Source organism: Pituophis catenifer, unplaced genomic scaffold (assembly GCF_029215685.1).
Source record: "Pituophis catenifer annectens isolate HBS135680 unplaced genomic scaffold, rPitCat1.0.hap2 SCAF_4, whole genome shotgun sequence".
NCBI lineage: Eukaryota > Metazoa > Chordata > Lepidosauria > Squamata > Colubridae > Pituophis > Pituophis catenifer.
The window spans coordinates 129882000-129900019 of record NW_027256884.1 but is presented as its reverse complement, the minus strand read 5'-3'; the positions used below and the strand labels follow the sequence as shown (position 1 = coordinate 129900019).

Sequence of the window (18020 nt, the reverse complement as noted above, 5' to 3'; positions counted from 1 at the left end):
TCTGTTCGAGCTGGACGGAAGGGCTGCTCCCCGCTCGGACCGGCCGGATCGTTGATTGACGGATGGTTCATTGGTAACGATCTCAAAGATTTCATTTTTGCCAGAAGGTTGTTCGAGCTGCGAACGGGGGGGACGCCAGCCTGAGAATCTGGAGAGACGATTATTTTGAGTTTTTACCATAGGTAAAAATTCTGTTTTTAATTGCTTGGTTTCAGGTAGAGCTCGACTTGCGATCAGTCGCTTACGGGCTATTTATATGATTTATCGATTGTGGTTTGTAATTTATGATTGATTATTGTAACTATGATTATTGTAACTGTGACCTATTATGGTATTTGCTGTTTTAAACTGTGAGTTTCTGCACCAGAAACAAATTCCTCGTGTGTCCGATAACACTTGGCCAATAAAGAATTCTCTTCTCTTCTCTTCTCTTCTCTTCTCTTCTCTTCTCTTCTCTTCTCTTCTCTTCTCTTCTCTTCTCTTCTCTTCTCTTCTCTTCTCTTCTCTTCTTTTCTCTCTTCTCTTCTCTCTTCTCCTCCCCTGCCCACCCTTCCTTTCCCTTTCTCCTTTCCTTTCTTCTCTCTCTCCTCTCCTCCCTTCCTTTCCCTCTCCTTTCCTTCCTTCCTCCTCTCCTCTCCTCTCCTCTCCTCTTTCCTTTTTCTCTTCTCCAACCTTCCTTTTTCTCTTCTCTTCCTATTCTGTTGTATTCTGCATTCTGTTCTGTTCTGTTCTGTTCTGTTCTGTTTTATTCTATTCTTATTTTCGTATTCTCTTCTCCTCTCCTCTCCTTTTCTCTTCTCTTCCCTTCCCTTCTCTTTTCTCTCCTCCCCTCCCCACCCTTCCCTCTCTCCTCTCCTCTCCTTCCTTCCTTCCTTCCTTCCCTACCTCCTATTCTATTCTATTCTATTCTATTCTATTCTATTCTATTCTATTCTATTCTATTCTATTCTATTCTATTCTTATTTTCATATTCTCTTCTCTCCTCTCCTTTTCTCTTCTCTTCTCTTCTCTTCTTTTCTCTTCTCTTCTCTTCCCTTCTCTTTTCTCTCCTCCCCTCCCCACCCTTCCCTCTCTCCTCTCCTCTCCTTCCTTCCTTCCTTCCTTCCCTACCTCCTATTCTATTCTATTCTATTCTATTCTATTCTATTCTATTCTATTCTATTCTTATTTTCATATTCTCTTCTCTCCTCTCCTTTTCTCTTCTCTTCTCTTCTCTTCTCTTCTTTTCTCTTCTCTTCTCTTCCCTTCTCTTTTCTCTCCTCCCCTCCCCTCCCTTCCCTCTCTCCTCTCCTTCCTTCCTTCCCTCCCTCTATTCTATTCTATTCTATTCTATTCTATTCTATTCTATTCTATTCTATTCTATTCTATTCTATTCTATTCTATTCTATTCTTATTTTCATATTCTCTTCTCTCCTCTCCTTTTCTCTTCTCTTCTCTTCCCTTCCCTTCTCTTTTCTCTCCTCTCCTCCCCTCCCCTCCCTTCCCTCTCTCCTCTCCTCTCCTTCCTTCCTTCCTTCCTTCCTTCCCTACCTCCTATTCTATTCTATTCTATTCTATTCTATTCTATTCTATTCTATTCTATTCTATTCTATTCTATTCTTATTTTCATATTCTCTTCTCTCCTCTCCTTTTCTCTTCTCTTCTCTTCTCTTCTTTTCTCTTCTCTTCTCTTCCCTTCTCTTTTCTCTCCTCCCCTCCCCTCCCTTCCCTCTCTCCTCTCCTTCCTTCCTTCCTTCCCTCCCTCTATTCTATTCTATTCTATTCTATTCTATTCTATTCTATTCTATTCTATTCTATTCTATTCTATTCTTATTTTCATATTCTCTTCTCTCCTCTCCTTTTCTCTTCTCTTCTCTTCCCTTCCCTTCTCTTTTCTCTCCTCTCCTCCCCTCCCCTCCCTTCCCTCTCTCCTCTCCTTCCTTCCTTCCCTCCTTCTATTCTATTCTATTCTATTCTATTCTATTCTATTCTATTCTATTCTTATATTTTTTCACCATTATAACATCGAACCGTCACTAAACGAACCATTGTAAGTCGAGGACTATCTGTATTTTCCACAAGATCGTCTCTGCGCTCCTCTACCACAATATCAGATGGATCCACTGTTACTGTACACAGGCAGCTTGCTCGGTATCTTCCTATCGGTTCAGCTGGCACGGATAAACTCTTCGGATTAAATCTCAGTCCAACGTAAACGATACCCATCGTAGTAACCTTAGCGGTTCTTGTGATCGGTTTTAATTTTTTTTTTTTTCTCCTAGGTTCATTCCTTCCTCAAGGCTGGAGCTGTTTCTGCGGCAACCCTCACAAATTATAGGTCGCAGCCAAAGGAAGATTTCTGGAGTGGAGATTGTCGTTTGCCGAGAAAGATGGTTGGTCTCAAGCCCTCCGAGATCCCACCGTCGGCACCCATCAAATTCCTCAGCGCTGGCACAGCCGCCTGCATTGCTGACCTCTGCACCTTTCCCTTGGACACAGCCAAAGTCCGGCTCCAGGTAGGTCCCAATCAGAATGGCACCGTCACTAAAGGAGACGATGATTGCAAAGAGTATAAATCAGAGGTGGCATTCAGCCGGTTCGAACTGGGAGCGGAGATTGTGGGTGGGCCTAACCACCTGCCCCCGGAGCTATATTGTCCAATTTAGGCACGCTTTTGAGGCTGGGAGCATGCGTGGAAGGTGCGCCCAAATGCACAGGGCGAATCAGTGGTAACAAAACGTGAAACCCACCACTGGTATAAATCCTTCCATCCTCCAGCCTCCAGCCAGAACCGAAGAAGCTTCTTGGATGAGAAGCGAAACATCTTCAAGGAAAAACAAAATCCAGTTGCCTTTTGAAAAAAAGCACCTTTGGAGGTCACCAAAGGAGAGAGAGAGAGAGACATGCCATCGAGTAGGGACTGTGGAGCGTAGAAGGAACCATGCTGGCTGGGGAATTCTGGGAGTTGAAGTCCGCACGTCTTAACCTTGCCAAAGTTGAGAATCTGTGGTTTAGAGCAATGCCAGGATGATAACGCCACACAATCTCCATTTCTCCTCCCAGATTCAGGGGGAATCGAGGACTTGCAAGGCAAGCAGACAAGTGAAATATAAGGGCGTCCTGGGTACCATCACCACCATGGTGAAGATGGAAGGGCCCAAGAGTCTCTACAACGGGTTGGTGGCCGGTCTTCAGCGCCAGATGAGCTTCGCCTCGGTCCGGATCGGGCTCTACGACTCGGTGAAGGAGCTCTACACGCCCAAGGGCTCCGAGCGTAAGTCTGAAGGCTAGCATAAGTGTCTTCTCCTCCTCTTCCTCTTTGTTGTCCTCTTCGTCCCCTCTCCTCCTCCTCCTCTTCTTCTGTCTCTTCCTATTCTCATCTCCTCCTCTTCTTCTCTTCTCCTTTTCATCCTCCTCCTCCTCCCATCTCCTCCCCTCTATCTTCTCCTCTTCTTCTCCTTCTCTTCCTATTCTCATCTTCTCCTCTTCTCCCCTTCTCCTTCTTTTCCTGTTCTCATCTATCGTCTCTTTCTCCTTCTCTTTCCTTCTCTTTCTCCTTCTTCTCTTACTCATCACCTCCTCCTCCCCTTCCTCTTCCTCCTCCTCCATCTTCTCCTCCTCTTCTCCTCCTTCTGCTTCTTTTCCTATTCTCATCTATCATCTCTTTCTCCTTCTCTTCCTCTTTCTCCTTCTTCTCTTCCTCATCGCCATCTCCTCCCCTTCCTCTTCCTCCTCCTCCATCTTCTCCTCCTCTTCTCCTCCTTCTGCTTCTTTTCCTATTCTCATCTATCATCTCTTTGTCCTTCTCTTCTTCTCTTCCTCTTTCTCCTTCTTCTCTTCCTCATCGCCATCTCCTTCCCTTCCTCTTCCTCCTCCTCCATCTTCTCCTCCTCTTCTCCTCCTTCTGCTTCTTTTCCTATTCTCATCTATCATCTCTTTTTCCTTCTCTTCTTCTCTTCCTCTTTCTCCTTCTTCTCTTACTCATCACCTCCTCCTCCCCTTCCTCTTCCTCCTCCTCCATCTTCTCCTCCTCTTCTCCTCCTTCTGTTTCTTTTCCTATTCTCATCTATCATCTCTTTGTCCTTCTCTTCTTCTCTTCCTCTTTCTCCTTCTTCTCTTCCTCATCGCCATCTCCTCCCCTTCTTCCTCCTCCTCCTCCTCCATCTTCTCTTCGTCTCCTTCTCCTCCTCCTCTTCCTATTCTCACCTCCACCTTCTCCTTCTTCCCTTCCTCCTCCTCCTCCCCCCCTCACAAACAGGGTCAAGAGCTTAATCAACCACATCACCAAGGAACGCCTTCCCTAATTTCTCACTAACACCCTCAGCCCTTTGGGGGTAAGCCAAGCCAGGAAACAAGGAGTCCACCAAAAATAAACTACCTTATAGCTCTGGGTGCTAATAGCAAGACCTCCAAAGCCTGAGGGAGTTCTCCTCCCTCTTATACCAAAGAGACTCAAGGAAGGGCATCTTGAGTTTCTTTCTCACCCTTCCCTGTGTTCCCGGACTGAGCTCAGGTTTTACTATCGGCTTCCGCGTACTTTATCCAAAGCCACCTCCGTGCTCTTCGAAGAGGTTCACGTATCCTTTTTCCTTCCTCTTCCTCCCTCGTCACATCTCAGATACCAGCATTTTCACCCGCCTCCTTGCCGGCTGTACCACCGGCGCCATGGCGGTGACCTGCGCCCAACCTACAGACGTGGTGAAAGTCCGCTTCCAAGCTCACATCCAACTGGTGGGGACTCCCAAGAGGTACAACGGGACCGTAGATGCCTATCGAACAATCGCCCGGGAAGAAGGGGTCCGAGGACTCTGGAAAGGTACCTGAAATGTTAAAAAGTAGGATGGGGAATTTGAGAAATATACTGTATTTAGCAACGGAGAAATAAGATAATTAATTGACGTCATTGTAAGAGATTGGGAATTAAGGGCGGATAGTGGTATTGTTTATGTATTAAGAAGAAAATAAGATAAAGAAATATGGAAAGAGAACATTTATGGCTGAAATTGGAAACAGAGACATGATGTAAAATGGATTGGAAAAAAAGAACAACATGGCAGAAGCTGAAATAATAAGATACGGTGACAAATGATTAATTTGTGATAAAGGATTATATAAAAGAGATGAAAATGGAAAGATTAGAATCGATTATAAAGATTATTATGTTTAAGATGTGACTCAGTCAACACTCTGTTCCTAAAATATGTATGATGAAAGAAAAATTCTAATAAAACTTGTTTACAAAAAAAAAAGAAAAGAAAAAAAGAAAGAAAGGTGCCTCTTCGCATCTGTTCTTTCCCCAAAGCAATTTTCGAATCCAAAACCTTCATTTTTTTCCACCCAATTAACCAACATTTCCTTCCCTTCCTGGCAGGGACGTTTCCCAACATCACTCGCAATGCCATTGTCAACTGTGGGGAGATGGTGACCTATGACCTCATCAAGGAAATCCTGCTGAAGTATCACCTGATGACAGGTAAGGGAACCAGAGAAAAATTGGGAGGGGGGAAATTCTGCATTACAGGCAGTCCTCTTTTAGGGACGTTTTTGTTTACCCTGTTTCCCCCAAAATAAGACACCCCCTGATAATAAGCCCAATCGGACTTTTGAGCACATGGCAATAAGGCCGAGCGCTTATTTCAGGGTTCCAAAAAATATAAGACAGGGTCTTATTTTCGGGAAAACAAGATAGATAGATAGATAGATAGATAGATAGATAGATAGATAGATAGATAGACAGACAGGCAGGCAGACAGATACCCTGTTTCCCCCAAAATAAGACACCTCCTGATAATAAGCCCAATCGGGCTTTTGAGCACATGGCAATAAGGCCAAGCGCTTATTTCAGGATACAGATCACAGGAATGTCCCCCCTCCTCCCATCTCCGAGGAAACAGAATCTTCAAAGGAATTAAGTAGGCAAAAGTTCAAGCTTCTCCTCTCCTTCCGTATGTCAGCGCTGGAACGCTGACACAAGGACCCTTCCAACTCTGTTCATCTGTAAATGTTTTCTGAAGAAGGATATTTGGAGAGAAGGAGCACCTTCTATCCAGATTCTTGATGCCCGTCATCCTAAGGGTCTTCTCCTCCCTTCTCTCCCCAGACAATTTCCCGTGCCACTTCGTCGCTGCATTCGGAGCTGGATTCTGCGCAACGGTGGTGGCGTCTCCGGTGGATGTGGTCAAAACACGGTACATGAACTCCCGTGCCGGACAATACAAGAACGCTTTGAGCTGCATGTTGACCATGGTGGTGAAGGAAGGACCAAACGCTTTCTACAAAGGGTGAGTCACTTGCTCCCCTCACCAAGAGGAGGGTCCCTTGGTTCTCCCCATCCGTCCTCGGGGTCCCCCAGAGACCTTCCTTGGAGGACAGAGGGAGATACAGCTAGTCCTTGACTTACAACCCGTTTGTTTAGTGACCAAAGTCACAACAGCATTGACAAAAGTGACATAGGATGGTTTTTCACACTTACATCCCCGTGGTCACGTGATCAAGTTCAGAAGCTTGGCGCTGCTGGCTGGGGGATTCTGGGAGTTGAAGTCCACCCATCTTCAAGCTACCAAGGTTGAGAAACACTGTTCTAAGCAAAGTTAGTGGGGAAGGGAGGCTCACTTAACAACTGGGTTAGAAACATCTGCAGGGATTCACTTAACCCCTGTGGCAAGAAAAGGGGGCAAAACTCACTTAACAAACGTTTCGCTTAACGACAGAAATTTTGGACGTAAGCCGAGGACTACCCGTAATTCCTTGAAGTCCACCTGACCTCCTTCTCCTCCTCTTCCTCCTGTGGTCAGTGACAACAAGGGTGGACAATGTGCTGAGTGGGCAGAATAAGACTTTCTGCTCCTTTTCTCTAAAGGGCCTTTTTTTCAGGACTTTCTATTTTTTTCTGTTGAAGACATTTCGCTTCTCATCCAAGGAGCTTCTTCAGCTCTGACTTGGATGGAGGAGGATGGAAGGATTAGTATTCCTTGCGGACAACTGGTCATTTGCATCCTTTTTAGAGGGTCGTTGAGGCCACCTGGAGGTTTGTCGGAATCCTCAAGGTCTTTTAGCTATACAATTTGGGATGAAGACCCTTGGAATGGGGTGGGAGTCAGAAAGGATTTCCAGAGGAAAAAAAAATTGCAGACTACAGGAACCATTTGCAACCACTCAGGTGACCCTGACGACACAGATCAGCCTCCAAGCGGCCTCAGCGACTCTCTAAAAAGGATGCAAATGACCAGCTGTCTGCAAGAGGTATCAATCCTTCCCTTCCCCACCCTCCAGTCAGAACTGAGGAAGCTTCTTGGATGAGAAGCGAAACGTCTTCAAAAGTAAAACCAGAAAGCCCAGTTGCCACTTGAAAAAGCACCTTTGGGACAACCTTGATGTCAGCACTCCAGTGCTGACATAAGGAGAAGAAGACGCTTGACTTTTCACCTACTTATTTTCCCTGCAGATAATATCCCCTAGGAGATGGGATAGGAGGGGGGACATTCCTGTGAGTTGAAGTAGTAGAGATGGGGAGAGTGACTTGGAAGATGGCCTATGAGACGCTGAGAATTGGGGAACGGAAAGGGAAGGGTTTGGGGGTCAGAGGGTCAGTGTCGGCTACGATGAAGTCGGGGACAGATCATTGTACTCAATAAATGAAAGATTTCATCAAAGACTATTTGTTTGGAAATGCAATTTATTTGAGACGACATCGTAACCTGACACTTGACCTGGAGGACGGAGAATCTCTACAGACCTCTATGGGAGAGGGGGGGGGAGAGAGTTTGGGGATGGTGGGGATTCAGGGTACAGTCAAAATTCCATGATGGGGACCCAACATGGTGCGATTAAAGCTCCACCCATTTTAGGAGGAACGTTGAGGCCTCCATCTGGACATTTTGACTGCATTTTGTGGACACTCAGGTGTGGGTTTTGATTGGCAATTTCAGGGCAATGCAGATAGTCCTCGATTTACGACTACCATGGAGCCCCAACTTTCTGCTGTTGCTAAGTGAGACGGTTGCTAAGCGAGTTCTGCTCCATTCTATGACCTTTCTTAAGGTTATATGTCTCTCGTGGCCAGCCATGAGTCAAAATTACACTTTTGAGAAGAAAGAGCATCTTCAGCAGGGATCCAAAGAGTCAAAATATCAACCGTGACCTCCTGGTCCAAAATCCACCACGCTACTGAAGTCAAACACACAACTTTGTGGCTACCATATTGGGGGTTTTGGGGTTTTTTTTTGAGCTTCTGAGCACAGAAGCCCTAAAAACTTACTTTTTTCGGTTAGCCGGGCTGGCCTGATTCCATGTTTGTTTTAACCTTTGATACTGATTTTTAATTGAAATGTTTTAAATTATGGGCCACATTTCATTTAAATTATTTTTAAAAATTATTTTAACTTGTGTACAAATGTTTTTATTTTGGCTGTTCACTGCCCTGAGTCCGAAAGGAGAAGGGTGGTATACAAATCTAATAAAAGATCAAAGAAAAAGATTAAGAAACTTCTGCATTGTCTCGGGCACCAGCCATTTAAATTCCTTTTTTCTCGTTTTTCCAGCTTCATCCCTTCTTTCTTACGGCTGGGGTCCTGGAACGTGGTGATGTTTGTGTCTTACGAGCAGCTGAAAAGGTTGATGGTTTTGGCCCAGGTTTCTTGGGGAGCCCCCTTCTGAAGTTCGGCGTCACCTCCGGCAGACTTGATCCGATTTGGGGCAACGGTTTCTCCTTGAAGAGAGACACGGAAAGGAGAGATTTTAACCAAAGGACTTTCTGCAAACAGTTCTTGCTGTGATGGCAAGCATACTTATCAATTATATTAATTGCTACGAATTCTGTGCCCTGTAAGGCATGAATAGAATAGAATGACAGAGTGGGAAGGGACCTTGGAGGTCTTCTAGTCCAACCCGCTGCTTAGGCAGGAAACCCTACACCATTTCAGACAAAGGGTTGCCCAATCTCTTCTTTAAAACTTCCATGAGACTTCAGGCACTGCAAGAAAACTTATTATCCTATAAACAAGCCACAGCTGGACATGGATTGCGTATCCTTGCCACCCCAGATGTGGATCACACACCACGCGAATGGATTCCGAGAGGTAAGGATCGTAAAATGCCACAAAACCACCCGATCCCTAGCTTGATCCGTGTTTCTGAAACATGTTAAAGCAGTGTTTTTGAAAGTTGGCCGCTGGAAGACGGGCGGACTTCAACTCCCAGAATTCCGTCGTAAAAGCATTCTGGCTAGGGAATTCTGGGAGTTGAAGTCCACAAGTTGCCAAGGTGGAAAAGCAATTTTTGGGGTGGGGTGGGGTGGGGGCATGAGGCTCTGCACCATCAGGGTCGGTGATGCCCCAACTCAGTAACAATTTGCAGAGGTTGTCCAATGAAATAGTTTTGCACGCCCAAGAAAACGCAGTGACAAAGCCACTACATACACACACACACGTCTAAAAATTATAGTTGTGTATTAAGAAGCAAAATAGAAGAAACAAATTCAATTGCCAGGGGTCTAAAAGGCCTTGTGATAAAGTTAACATCTTCTGCATAAGTCTGTTTGAGGTAGCAAGGGGAAAAAATGGTTATGTTTTTCTGCAAAGGGTGAAAACGAAATTCTGAAACTGATCAATTACAAAACGGTACAAAATGTTGCAAGTCTGGATTCCCCAAATTGAAAGTGTTTGTGTGTCTTTTTTCCCCCATAGAAAATAATTGAAGCAACAGTGAAGCATTTTCTCCCCAGTCAGCCTCTACCATGTTTTTTTTTTTAAATAAAAATAATCCTCTTGGTCATTTTTTCTTTAAGAAGGGTGGTTGGTAGCACTTAGCTTAACCAACTATTGCTCTTCCTACTCCGATAACATTAAATGAAAAATAAAGGAGTAAGGGCTGCTTTAGGTTTTCTGTAATTTTCTAATGCAGTGAAGCTTGAAACATTTCAAGTTTTGGTTCATCAGAATATCCTAAGTATTTATTGACTTGCTGTTTATTTTGTTGGAACATTTTTTAAAAAAAAATTATGCATAACTTTAGACTGCTGTGACTAAACCTTCTTCCTTTCTGCTTTTTTTTTTCTAGTGAAGGAACCGGTGAAAAAGAGAGCCTATTTTCTGAAATCCTGCTAGGGAATTCTGCCATAAAAATAAATTCTAATAAATTACATGGGGAAACTAAGGGCTTCCTCCCACAACAGACTTTCAGGGATGAAATCAAAGCCCCTTGCCTTGTCTCCAGTATTCTTTCAATAAACTTTTTAAAAAATGCAAATATCTCTGAGATTTATATCAGTATCACTTTAATCAGCCGCTTACTCAGAACAATTCTTATAAACAGAAGTCACAATTTATATAATTTTTTTGACACAGGTTTTATGATTAACAAACAAGACCAAAGATATTTATTGCAAAATGGCTACAGAGGGTCAAGACGAGCTAATGAATAAATCTGGTTTTAACATTGAGAAAAAGGATATTACCTTAATAATGTGAATTGTACGTTGTTTCAAAATTATTGTGTTATGGTATGGAATGAAGTTTAAAAAAAATATGTAGAGATGGGGAAAACTGCCATTGTCATTGTTGGGAAGAATGTCTGCGATTAAGATGAATGTTTTACCTAGAACGCTATTTTTATTCCCGATCACACTTGATGACTGATGTAGCTCTTAAGCAAGGGTAAAAAGATATTTCTAAATTTGTCTGGCAAGGCAAGAAATGGAGAACTAAATTGCTGCAGGATTCTAAAGAAACAGGAGAGTTTGGACGTCTAGATTTGAACCTGTATTCTGCAGCTTATTGTTGAGCATGGCTGAAAGAGTGGGCGGCTTTAAGAAATAGATAGCTACAGGAATTGGAAGGATACGATTTAAAATTTGGTTGACATGGCTATTGGTGGTACAATACAGTTAGTCCTCAACTTACGACAACAGATGAGTCCAAAATTTCTCTGTGTTCTGGTGTTTGGCCCAAAGTCACCCAGCTGGCTTTCAAGGGGGGGGGGAGAAGGAAGAGGGGGGGAAGAGGGGAAGAAAGGAAGGAAAAGAGGGAGGGAGGGAGATAGGGAGGGAGTAAGGAAGTAAGGAAGATGGGAAGGAGAAGGAGGGAAGGAAGGAAGATGAGAATAAGAAGGAAGGAAGGAAGGAAGATGGGAATGGGAGGGAGGGAGGGAGGGAGGGAGGGAGGAAGGAAGGAAGGAAGGAAGGAAGGAAGGAAGGAAGGAAGGAAGGGACTTGAACTCACTGTCTCCTGGTGATTGGCTCAAAGTCACCCAGCTGGCTTTTGAGGGGAGGAGAAGGAAGGGGGGGAGAGGAGAAGAGAGGAAGGAGAAGGAAGGAAGGAAGGAAGGAAGGAAGGAAGGAAGGAAGGAAGGAAGGAAGGATGATGGGAATGAGAAGGAGGGAAAGAATGAAAGGAGGGAAGGAAGATGGGAATGAGAAGGAGGGAAGGAAGGAAGATAGGAATGAGAAGAAGAAAGATAGGAAGATTGGAATGGGAAGGAAGGAAGGAAGGAAGGAAGGAAGGAAGGAAGGAAGGAAGGAAGGAAGGACGATGGGAATGAGAAGGAGGGAAAGAATGAAAGGAGGGAAGGAAGATGGGAATGAGAAGGAGGGAAGGAAGGAAGATAGGAATGAGAAGAAGAAAGATAGGAAGATTGGATTGGGAAGGAAGGCAGGAAGGAAGGAAGGAAGGACGATGGGAATGAGAAGGAGGGAAAGAATGAAAGGAGGGAAGGAAGAAAGGGATGAGAAGAAGGATGGTAGGAAGATTGGAATGGGAAGGAAGGAAGGAAGATTGGAATAGGAAGGAAGGAAGGAAGGAAGGAAGGAAGGAAGGAAGGAAGGAAGGAAGGAAGGAAGGAAGGAAGGAAGGGACTTGAACTCACTGTCTCCTGGTGATTGGCCCAAAATCACCCAACTGGCTTTCACTGCTAAGGTGGGACTAGAACTCACCATTTCCTGGAGATTGGCTCAAAGTCACCCAGCCGACTTTCATATCTAAGCAGAACTAGAACTCAGAGGCTCCTGCTTTCTCGCCTGGTGCCTTCACCACCAGACAAAATTATCTGAATTATGCTGGTCTGGGTTCTCTGCTTTAACTCCCAACACCCCTTGGGAAGGCAGGTGAAACAGCCTCCTGGAATCTGGCAGCTGAAAGAGGCAAACAGGGAGTCCTCGACTTACGACCAGAATTTCTGTGGCTAAGGAAGGCAGTTTTTAAGTGAGCCACGGCTGATTTTATGACCTGTTTTGCCAGGTTTGTTACGTGAACCACCGTCGTCGTTAGATGAATCACACGGTCCTTAAATGATTTCACTTGTCAGACGGTCGCAAAAGCGAATCACATGACCCTGGGATGCTGCAACTGTTCTAAATACACAACACACAACACAAGGGAATGCTAGCAAATGCATCATGACATCATTCTGTGCCTGTGACATCATTGTCGCCCCCCCCCCCTCACAGCTGTGACAATTCAGCCCCCCCCCTGTTCTTATCTAAAAGGGTTCTCAACCAAAGTTCTCCAATGCTGCTCTGGGGTTTCTAAACCACAATTGGTGGCTTAGTAGCCCAAGACCGCTGCCCTTGAGAATCTGGGGACCTCGGCCCCCCTCTGCCTCGCCCCATCAGGGCTGCAACTTAAGACAGCCAGGGGATTACTGGCATTGTAGTCCCCTACCCTACAGGGCCCAGAGCGAAGGTGGATTGTCCTCACATCTGGATGGATTGCTGCATACCCTGGATGTTGCTATGAACCCGGGTTCCAGGTACACAGCTGAGTTCACACAACACGGGTCAGACTTTCCAAACTCTCATTCCCGCATCACACCACGCGTGGTCGGTTCTTCCAGGCGTTCCTTGTAGATTTCTTTGTCAATGGAGATTATTCTCCATCATCCAAGGTCAGGTTGTCCCCAAAGATGCTTTTTTTTCAAGAGGCAGCTGGACTTTCTGTTTTTTTCTTTGAAGACGTTTCGCTTCTCCTCCAAGAAGCTTCCTCAGCTCTGACTGGATGTTGGGGAATGGAAGGATTGATACTCCTTGCAGACAGCTGGTCATTTGCGTCCTTCTGGAGAGTCCTTGAGGCTACTTGGAGGTTTGTTTGTGTCTTCAGGGTCACCTGAGTGGGGCAAATGGGTGTGAAGCTTCCTTGGAACTGCTGAACGGATTGCGTTGTAGACTGGAGAGAATGAAATGGAAGGGAAAATAGAAGAGAGAAGAGAAAATAGAAAACAGAAGAGAGAAGAGGGAGGAGAGGAGAGGAGAGGAGAGGAGAGGAGAGAAGAGAAGAGAAGAGAAGAGAAGAGAAGAGAAGAGAAGAGAAGAGAAGAGAAGAGAAGAGAAGGAAAGAAAGGAAAGAATGGAAGGGAAGGGAAGAGAAGAGAGGAGAGGAGAGGAAAGGAAAGGAAAGGAAAGAAGGGAAGGAAAGGGAAGGGAAGAGAAGAGAAGAGAAGAGAAGAGAAGAGAAGAGAAGGGAAGGGAAGGGAAGGGAAGGGAAGAGAAGGAAAGAAAGAAAAAAAAGAAAAAAGAAAAGAAAATAGAAGAAGAGAAGAGAAAATAGAATAGAATAGAATAGAATAGAATAGAATAGAATAGAATAGAATAGAATAGAATAAGGGAAGGGAAGGGAAGGGAAGGGAAGGGAAGGGAAGGGAAGAGAAGAGAAGAGAAGAGAAGAGAAGAGAAGAGAAGAGAAGAGAAGAGAAGAGAAGAGAAGAGAGGAAAGGAAAGGGAAGGGAAGGAAAGGAAAGAAGGGAAGGGAAGGGAAGGGAAGAGAAGAAAAGGAAAGGAAAGGAAAGGAAAGAGAAGGAAAGAAAGGAAAGAATGGAAGAGAAGAGAAGAGTGGAAAGAAGGGAAGAGAAGAGAAGAGAGGAAAGAGAAGGAAAGAAAGGAAAGAATGGAAGGGAAGGGAAGGGAAGAGAAGAGAAGAGTTGAGAGAAGAGAAGAGAAGAAAGAATGGAAGAGAAGAGAAGAGAAGAGAAGAGAAGAGGAGAAACAGAGTTAGAAGGGACCTTGGAGGTCCCACCAGTCCAACTCCCTGCTCAAGCAGGAGACCCCTAGACTATATCAATCAATCAATCAATCAATCAATCAATCAATCAATCAATCAGAACAGAGGTCTCCTCCTCCAACCCCCTGCTCAGAGAGGAAACCCTGTGGTACCATTTCCAGACCAAGATGGGTGATGCGGGATCTCCATGATGCAGAGTTCTTTGTGTGCCGCCCCCCACCCCACCCCCCACCCCGGAGTCTGCTCCGGAGCCCTCAATCCAGACGATCGGGGGAAATCTGGCAACCGGGGGGGGCTAAACCGGGTTCCGCTGGTCGTGGGAAGGCAGCCCGTCCTTGGCAAAGGGCTGCGAGGGCCGGACGGGGGCGGGCGAGGCTGGGGGTGGGTGGGGGGCGAGGCCCCGGCCGGCCGCTATAAAGCCTGGCCCCGCACGGCTCTTGCTCGCTCGCTCGTCCCTCCTGCCTGCCTGCCTGCCTTCTCCGCTGCCCGGCTCGCTTCGCTTCCCCTTCCCTTCCCTCACCATCGCAGGTGAGTCTCTGGTTGGGGAGGGGGCTTCGCCTGTCCTTTTCCTCCTCCCACCCATCCCCTTGCAATCTAGGGCTCTCCTGCGCCTTTTTCCCCGGGGAGGGAGGGTCGCTCCCTTAGCTTCTCCCGGGGGTCGCCTCTTGCTTTTCAGCCCCCCCCCTCCTTCGCCCACCCGCTGCCCGGGAATTTGGGGCTGGGGTCTCCGCTTTGGCTCAAAGGGCCGACCGCAATGCTCCACCTTCCCCGCCCAGGCTGTAATATCAATCAGAATAGAGCCGGAAAGGGGACCTTGGAGGTCTTCTATCCAACCCCTCTTCGCCCACCCACTGCTGGCAATTGGGGCTGGGGTCTTTGCTTTGGCTCAATTGGCCAACCGCAATGCCCCACCTTCCCTGCCCAGGCTGTAATATAAACCTGAATAGAGCCCTTAGAGGTCTCCTAGTCCAACCCCTCATTCATTCGCCCAGCCACTGCCTGGCAATTGGGGCTGGGGTCTCTGCTTCGGCTCAAAGGGCCGACTGCAATGCCCCACCTTCCCTGTCCCGGCTGTAACATCAATCAGAATAGAGACAGAAGGGGACCTTGGAGGTCTTCTAGTCCAACCCCTTTGCTCAAGCAGGAGACCCTGGTCCCATTTCATTCCTAGGTGGTCTTTGGGCTGATCGTTCCCGCAGGAAGGAAGCTGCCTTCAGACAACCTGCTGAACCAGGTTAGATGACGGCAAGAAAGATGCATTCACCCAGCTGTCCAAAACTTGGTTTGTTTTAACTTGGTTTCTTTTCAAGCTTTGGGGGATTGGAGGAATGCATCTTCTTTGCGTGGTTTGGGCATTCCGTCATGCCACAAAATGGGTTAGTTTTCGTAACCAGGCTAAATGTGTTGTGTGAATGCAGCCCACGGTTTCTGGTCCAGGGAGCCTTGCTAGCCTGTTCTTCAGCATTTTGAGTCCTTCCTTGCTGTCTCTTTTTGGGGGTTCTTCCTCCTTATTAGCCCACAAATGTTTGGGGTCAGTGTTGAGATGTGAACTGGGCCATTTGATGATGCTTACCTGTTTTGAGGTGATGGGTGAGCCCAACTTCCTGGTTTGGTCAATAAGCCATCTTTAAAATAAACCGTGGCTTGTCTGAGTTTATCTCCAGCCTCTGCATAGCAAGATCTCAGGTTTACCTGTTGGGTACCTCCAAGAATCAGATTCAAATTCCAAAGACGTTGCTCTTTGGTTTAAAAGCATACTTGGTGTGTGTTTAAGCAGTTTTTAAAATAAATAAAGCCGATTAAGTTAATTGCACTGCTCTACAAATTGGGGATTGAGGGTTAAAGTTATTTATGGTCCATCTGATCAGGATATTGAAGAACCGAGCAGCTGTGCATTATTAGAAAGGCCTCTTCAGTTCCCACGTTAGGAAAAAAAAAATACAATCACAGATAAATGAATGGGATTTTAGAAGCAGGGACCACAATTTTATCCAATGTGGGTGGAGTTTTGGTTTACCTTAATAGTAAATAGTACCTTAATTTCTTTCAGTTAGCCGGGCTGGCCTGATTTTATATTGGTTTTTAAAATTGATACTGATTTTAATTGAAATGTTTTAAATTATGGGCCAAACTTTATTTAATTATTTTAAAACTATTTTAACTTTTGTGTACAAATGTTTTATTTTTGGCTGTTCACCGCCCTGAGTCCGAAAGGAGAAGGGCAGTATAGAAATTTAAATAATAAATAAATAAATAAATAAATAAAATAGTAATCAATTATAATTTGGTGTGTTTTTTATGTATGATAAACGGTCAAATGTAGAGGGGCTGTTTTTTCTATTTATATTGCAGTAAATCTTGTATTTTTTATAAGCTCTCTCTTTGGATCTTTGGGTTTGTATTAATGCAAGTTATCTGATACCGTTTGGAAAAATAACTAAAATATTCTGGGGGGGAAAAATTGAGCAGGCTTTTTTGTAACCAAGGCCAATAGCGTATTCTTCCATTTTGCAAATTTGTGTTTTAAGCACTGTGGTTTCCTACAGATGACCAGCAAACTACTTTCTCCCACTACAGTCCTCGTCTTATGACCACAACTTGAGGCCAACATTTCTGTCGTTAAGTGAGACATTTGTTAAGTTGAGTTTTGCCTCATTTTACCACCTTTCTTGCCACAGTTGCTAAGTGAATCGTGGCCGTGAGTAGCCTGGTTGTTAAGGGAATCTGGCCTCCCCGTTGACTTTGCTTCTTAGAAGGTCGCGAAAGGTGACACGCGGACACTGCATCCGTCATAAATATGAGTCAGTGGCCAAGCCTTTGAATTTCGATCGCGTGGCCATAGGGAGGCTCCAATGGTCGTAAGTGTGAAAAAAATGAACCTAAGTCACTTTTTTCAGTGCTGTTTTAACTTTGAATGGTCACTAAACAAACTGTTGTAAGTCGAGGAGTACCTATAAGTAGGTAGTTCCAACTTGCTGCGAATTGCAAAAACTGGGTAAAATTGAGGCAAGCAGGATTTCCTAGGGAGTACCCATAAAATCAGGAATGGGGGAAGGAAGGAAGGAAGGATTTTTCGCTTTACATCTACCTGCTAGTCTCCTTTTCTAGTTTGGCTAAATTTTTTTATTATTATTTTGGAGTGTTGCTTGGCTACTGCCCCAGATCTGGTGCGATCTTGGCAATGTCTGGTTTTGTTAAAAAGGATCTTTTTTGTTCGTTTGTTTAGTTTCTGTTTTCCTCCAGTCTGGTGCCAGCTGGTTCTGTCTCTGGGAAATTGCTGAGTGTTATATAATGTGTAGCAAAAATTGTTGGTGTGATGCAAATCACAGCTGGTCAAAAAAATGAGTCTTTGCTGAGATCTCCCAAGATCTCCCAGGATTTATTTATTTATTTATTGGTTCGATTTATATGCCGCCCTTCTCCGGAGACTCAGGGCGGCTTACAATGCTTTTAAGCAATAGCCTTCATACTTTTGTATATACCTGCTTAGTAGGGCTTTCGGGGGCCCCCCAAGCGGTGTTCTTTTTTTATACAAAGTCATTTTATTGCCCCCACAATCCGGGTCCTCATTTTACCTACCTCGGAAGGATGGAAGGCTGAGTCAACCTTGAGTCTGGTGAGATTCGAACTTGCAGTAATTGCAGGCAGCTGGTGCTATTTAACAGCACTTTAGTCTGCTGCGCCACCAAGGCTCGTAAGGATCTCCCAATGTTCAATCTAAGGCACTGTTTTTTTTTTCAATCTTAGTAACTTTAAGATGTGTAGACTTCAATTGCTGGAATTCCCCAGCCAGCTATAGGGAATTCTGGGAGTTGAAGTCCACCCATTTTAAAGTTGCCCCGGTGGAAAAACATCGATTTCAGATTAACAGAGTTGGAAGAGACCTTGTAGGTCATCTAGTCAAACCCTCTGCCCCAGTAGGAGACCCTACACCATTTCTGACAGATGTCAGTCCAGTCTCTTCTTGAATCTGGAAATCATGAGCCTTGGTAGTACAGTGGTTTAAAGCACCCTGTTATTAAGACCAGCTGCCTGCAATTTCTGCTGGTTCGAATC

General features: G+C 45.1%; 1 protein-coding gene across 2 annotated transcripts; it reads left to right on the top strand.

Annotated features, from left to right (window-relative positions):
* Positions 1-10224, top strand: LOC139316345 (putative mitochondrial transporter UCP3). Of its 2 annotated transcripts, none has more exons than XM_070943023.1 (8): positions 1-73; positions 2262-2495; positions 3043-3253; positions 4598-4795; positions 5351-5452; positions 6080-6260; positions 8520-9056; positions 10036-10224. In XM_070943023.1, exons 2-7 carry the CDS (start codon positions 2370-2372, stop codon positions 8632-8634), a joined length of 933 nt encoding a protein of 310 aa, XP_070799124.1. In that variant the 5' UTR covers positions 1-73; positions 2262-2369; the 3' UTR covers positions 8635-9056; positions 10036-10224. The 2 variants fall into 2 exon arrangements, with proteins under 2 accessions (XP_070799124.1, XP_070799123.1); XM_070943022.1 differs by having other exon boundaries at positions 1-182.
* The last annotated feature ends 7796 nt before the right edge of the window (positions 10225-18020 follow it).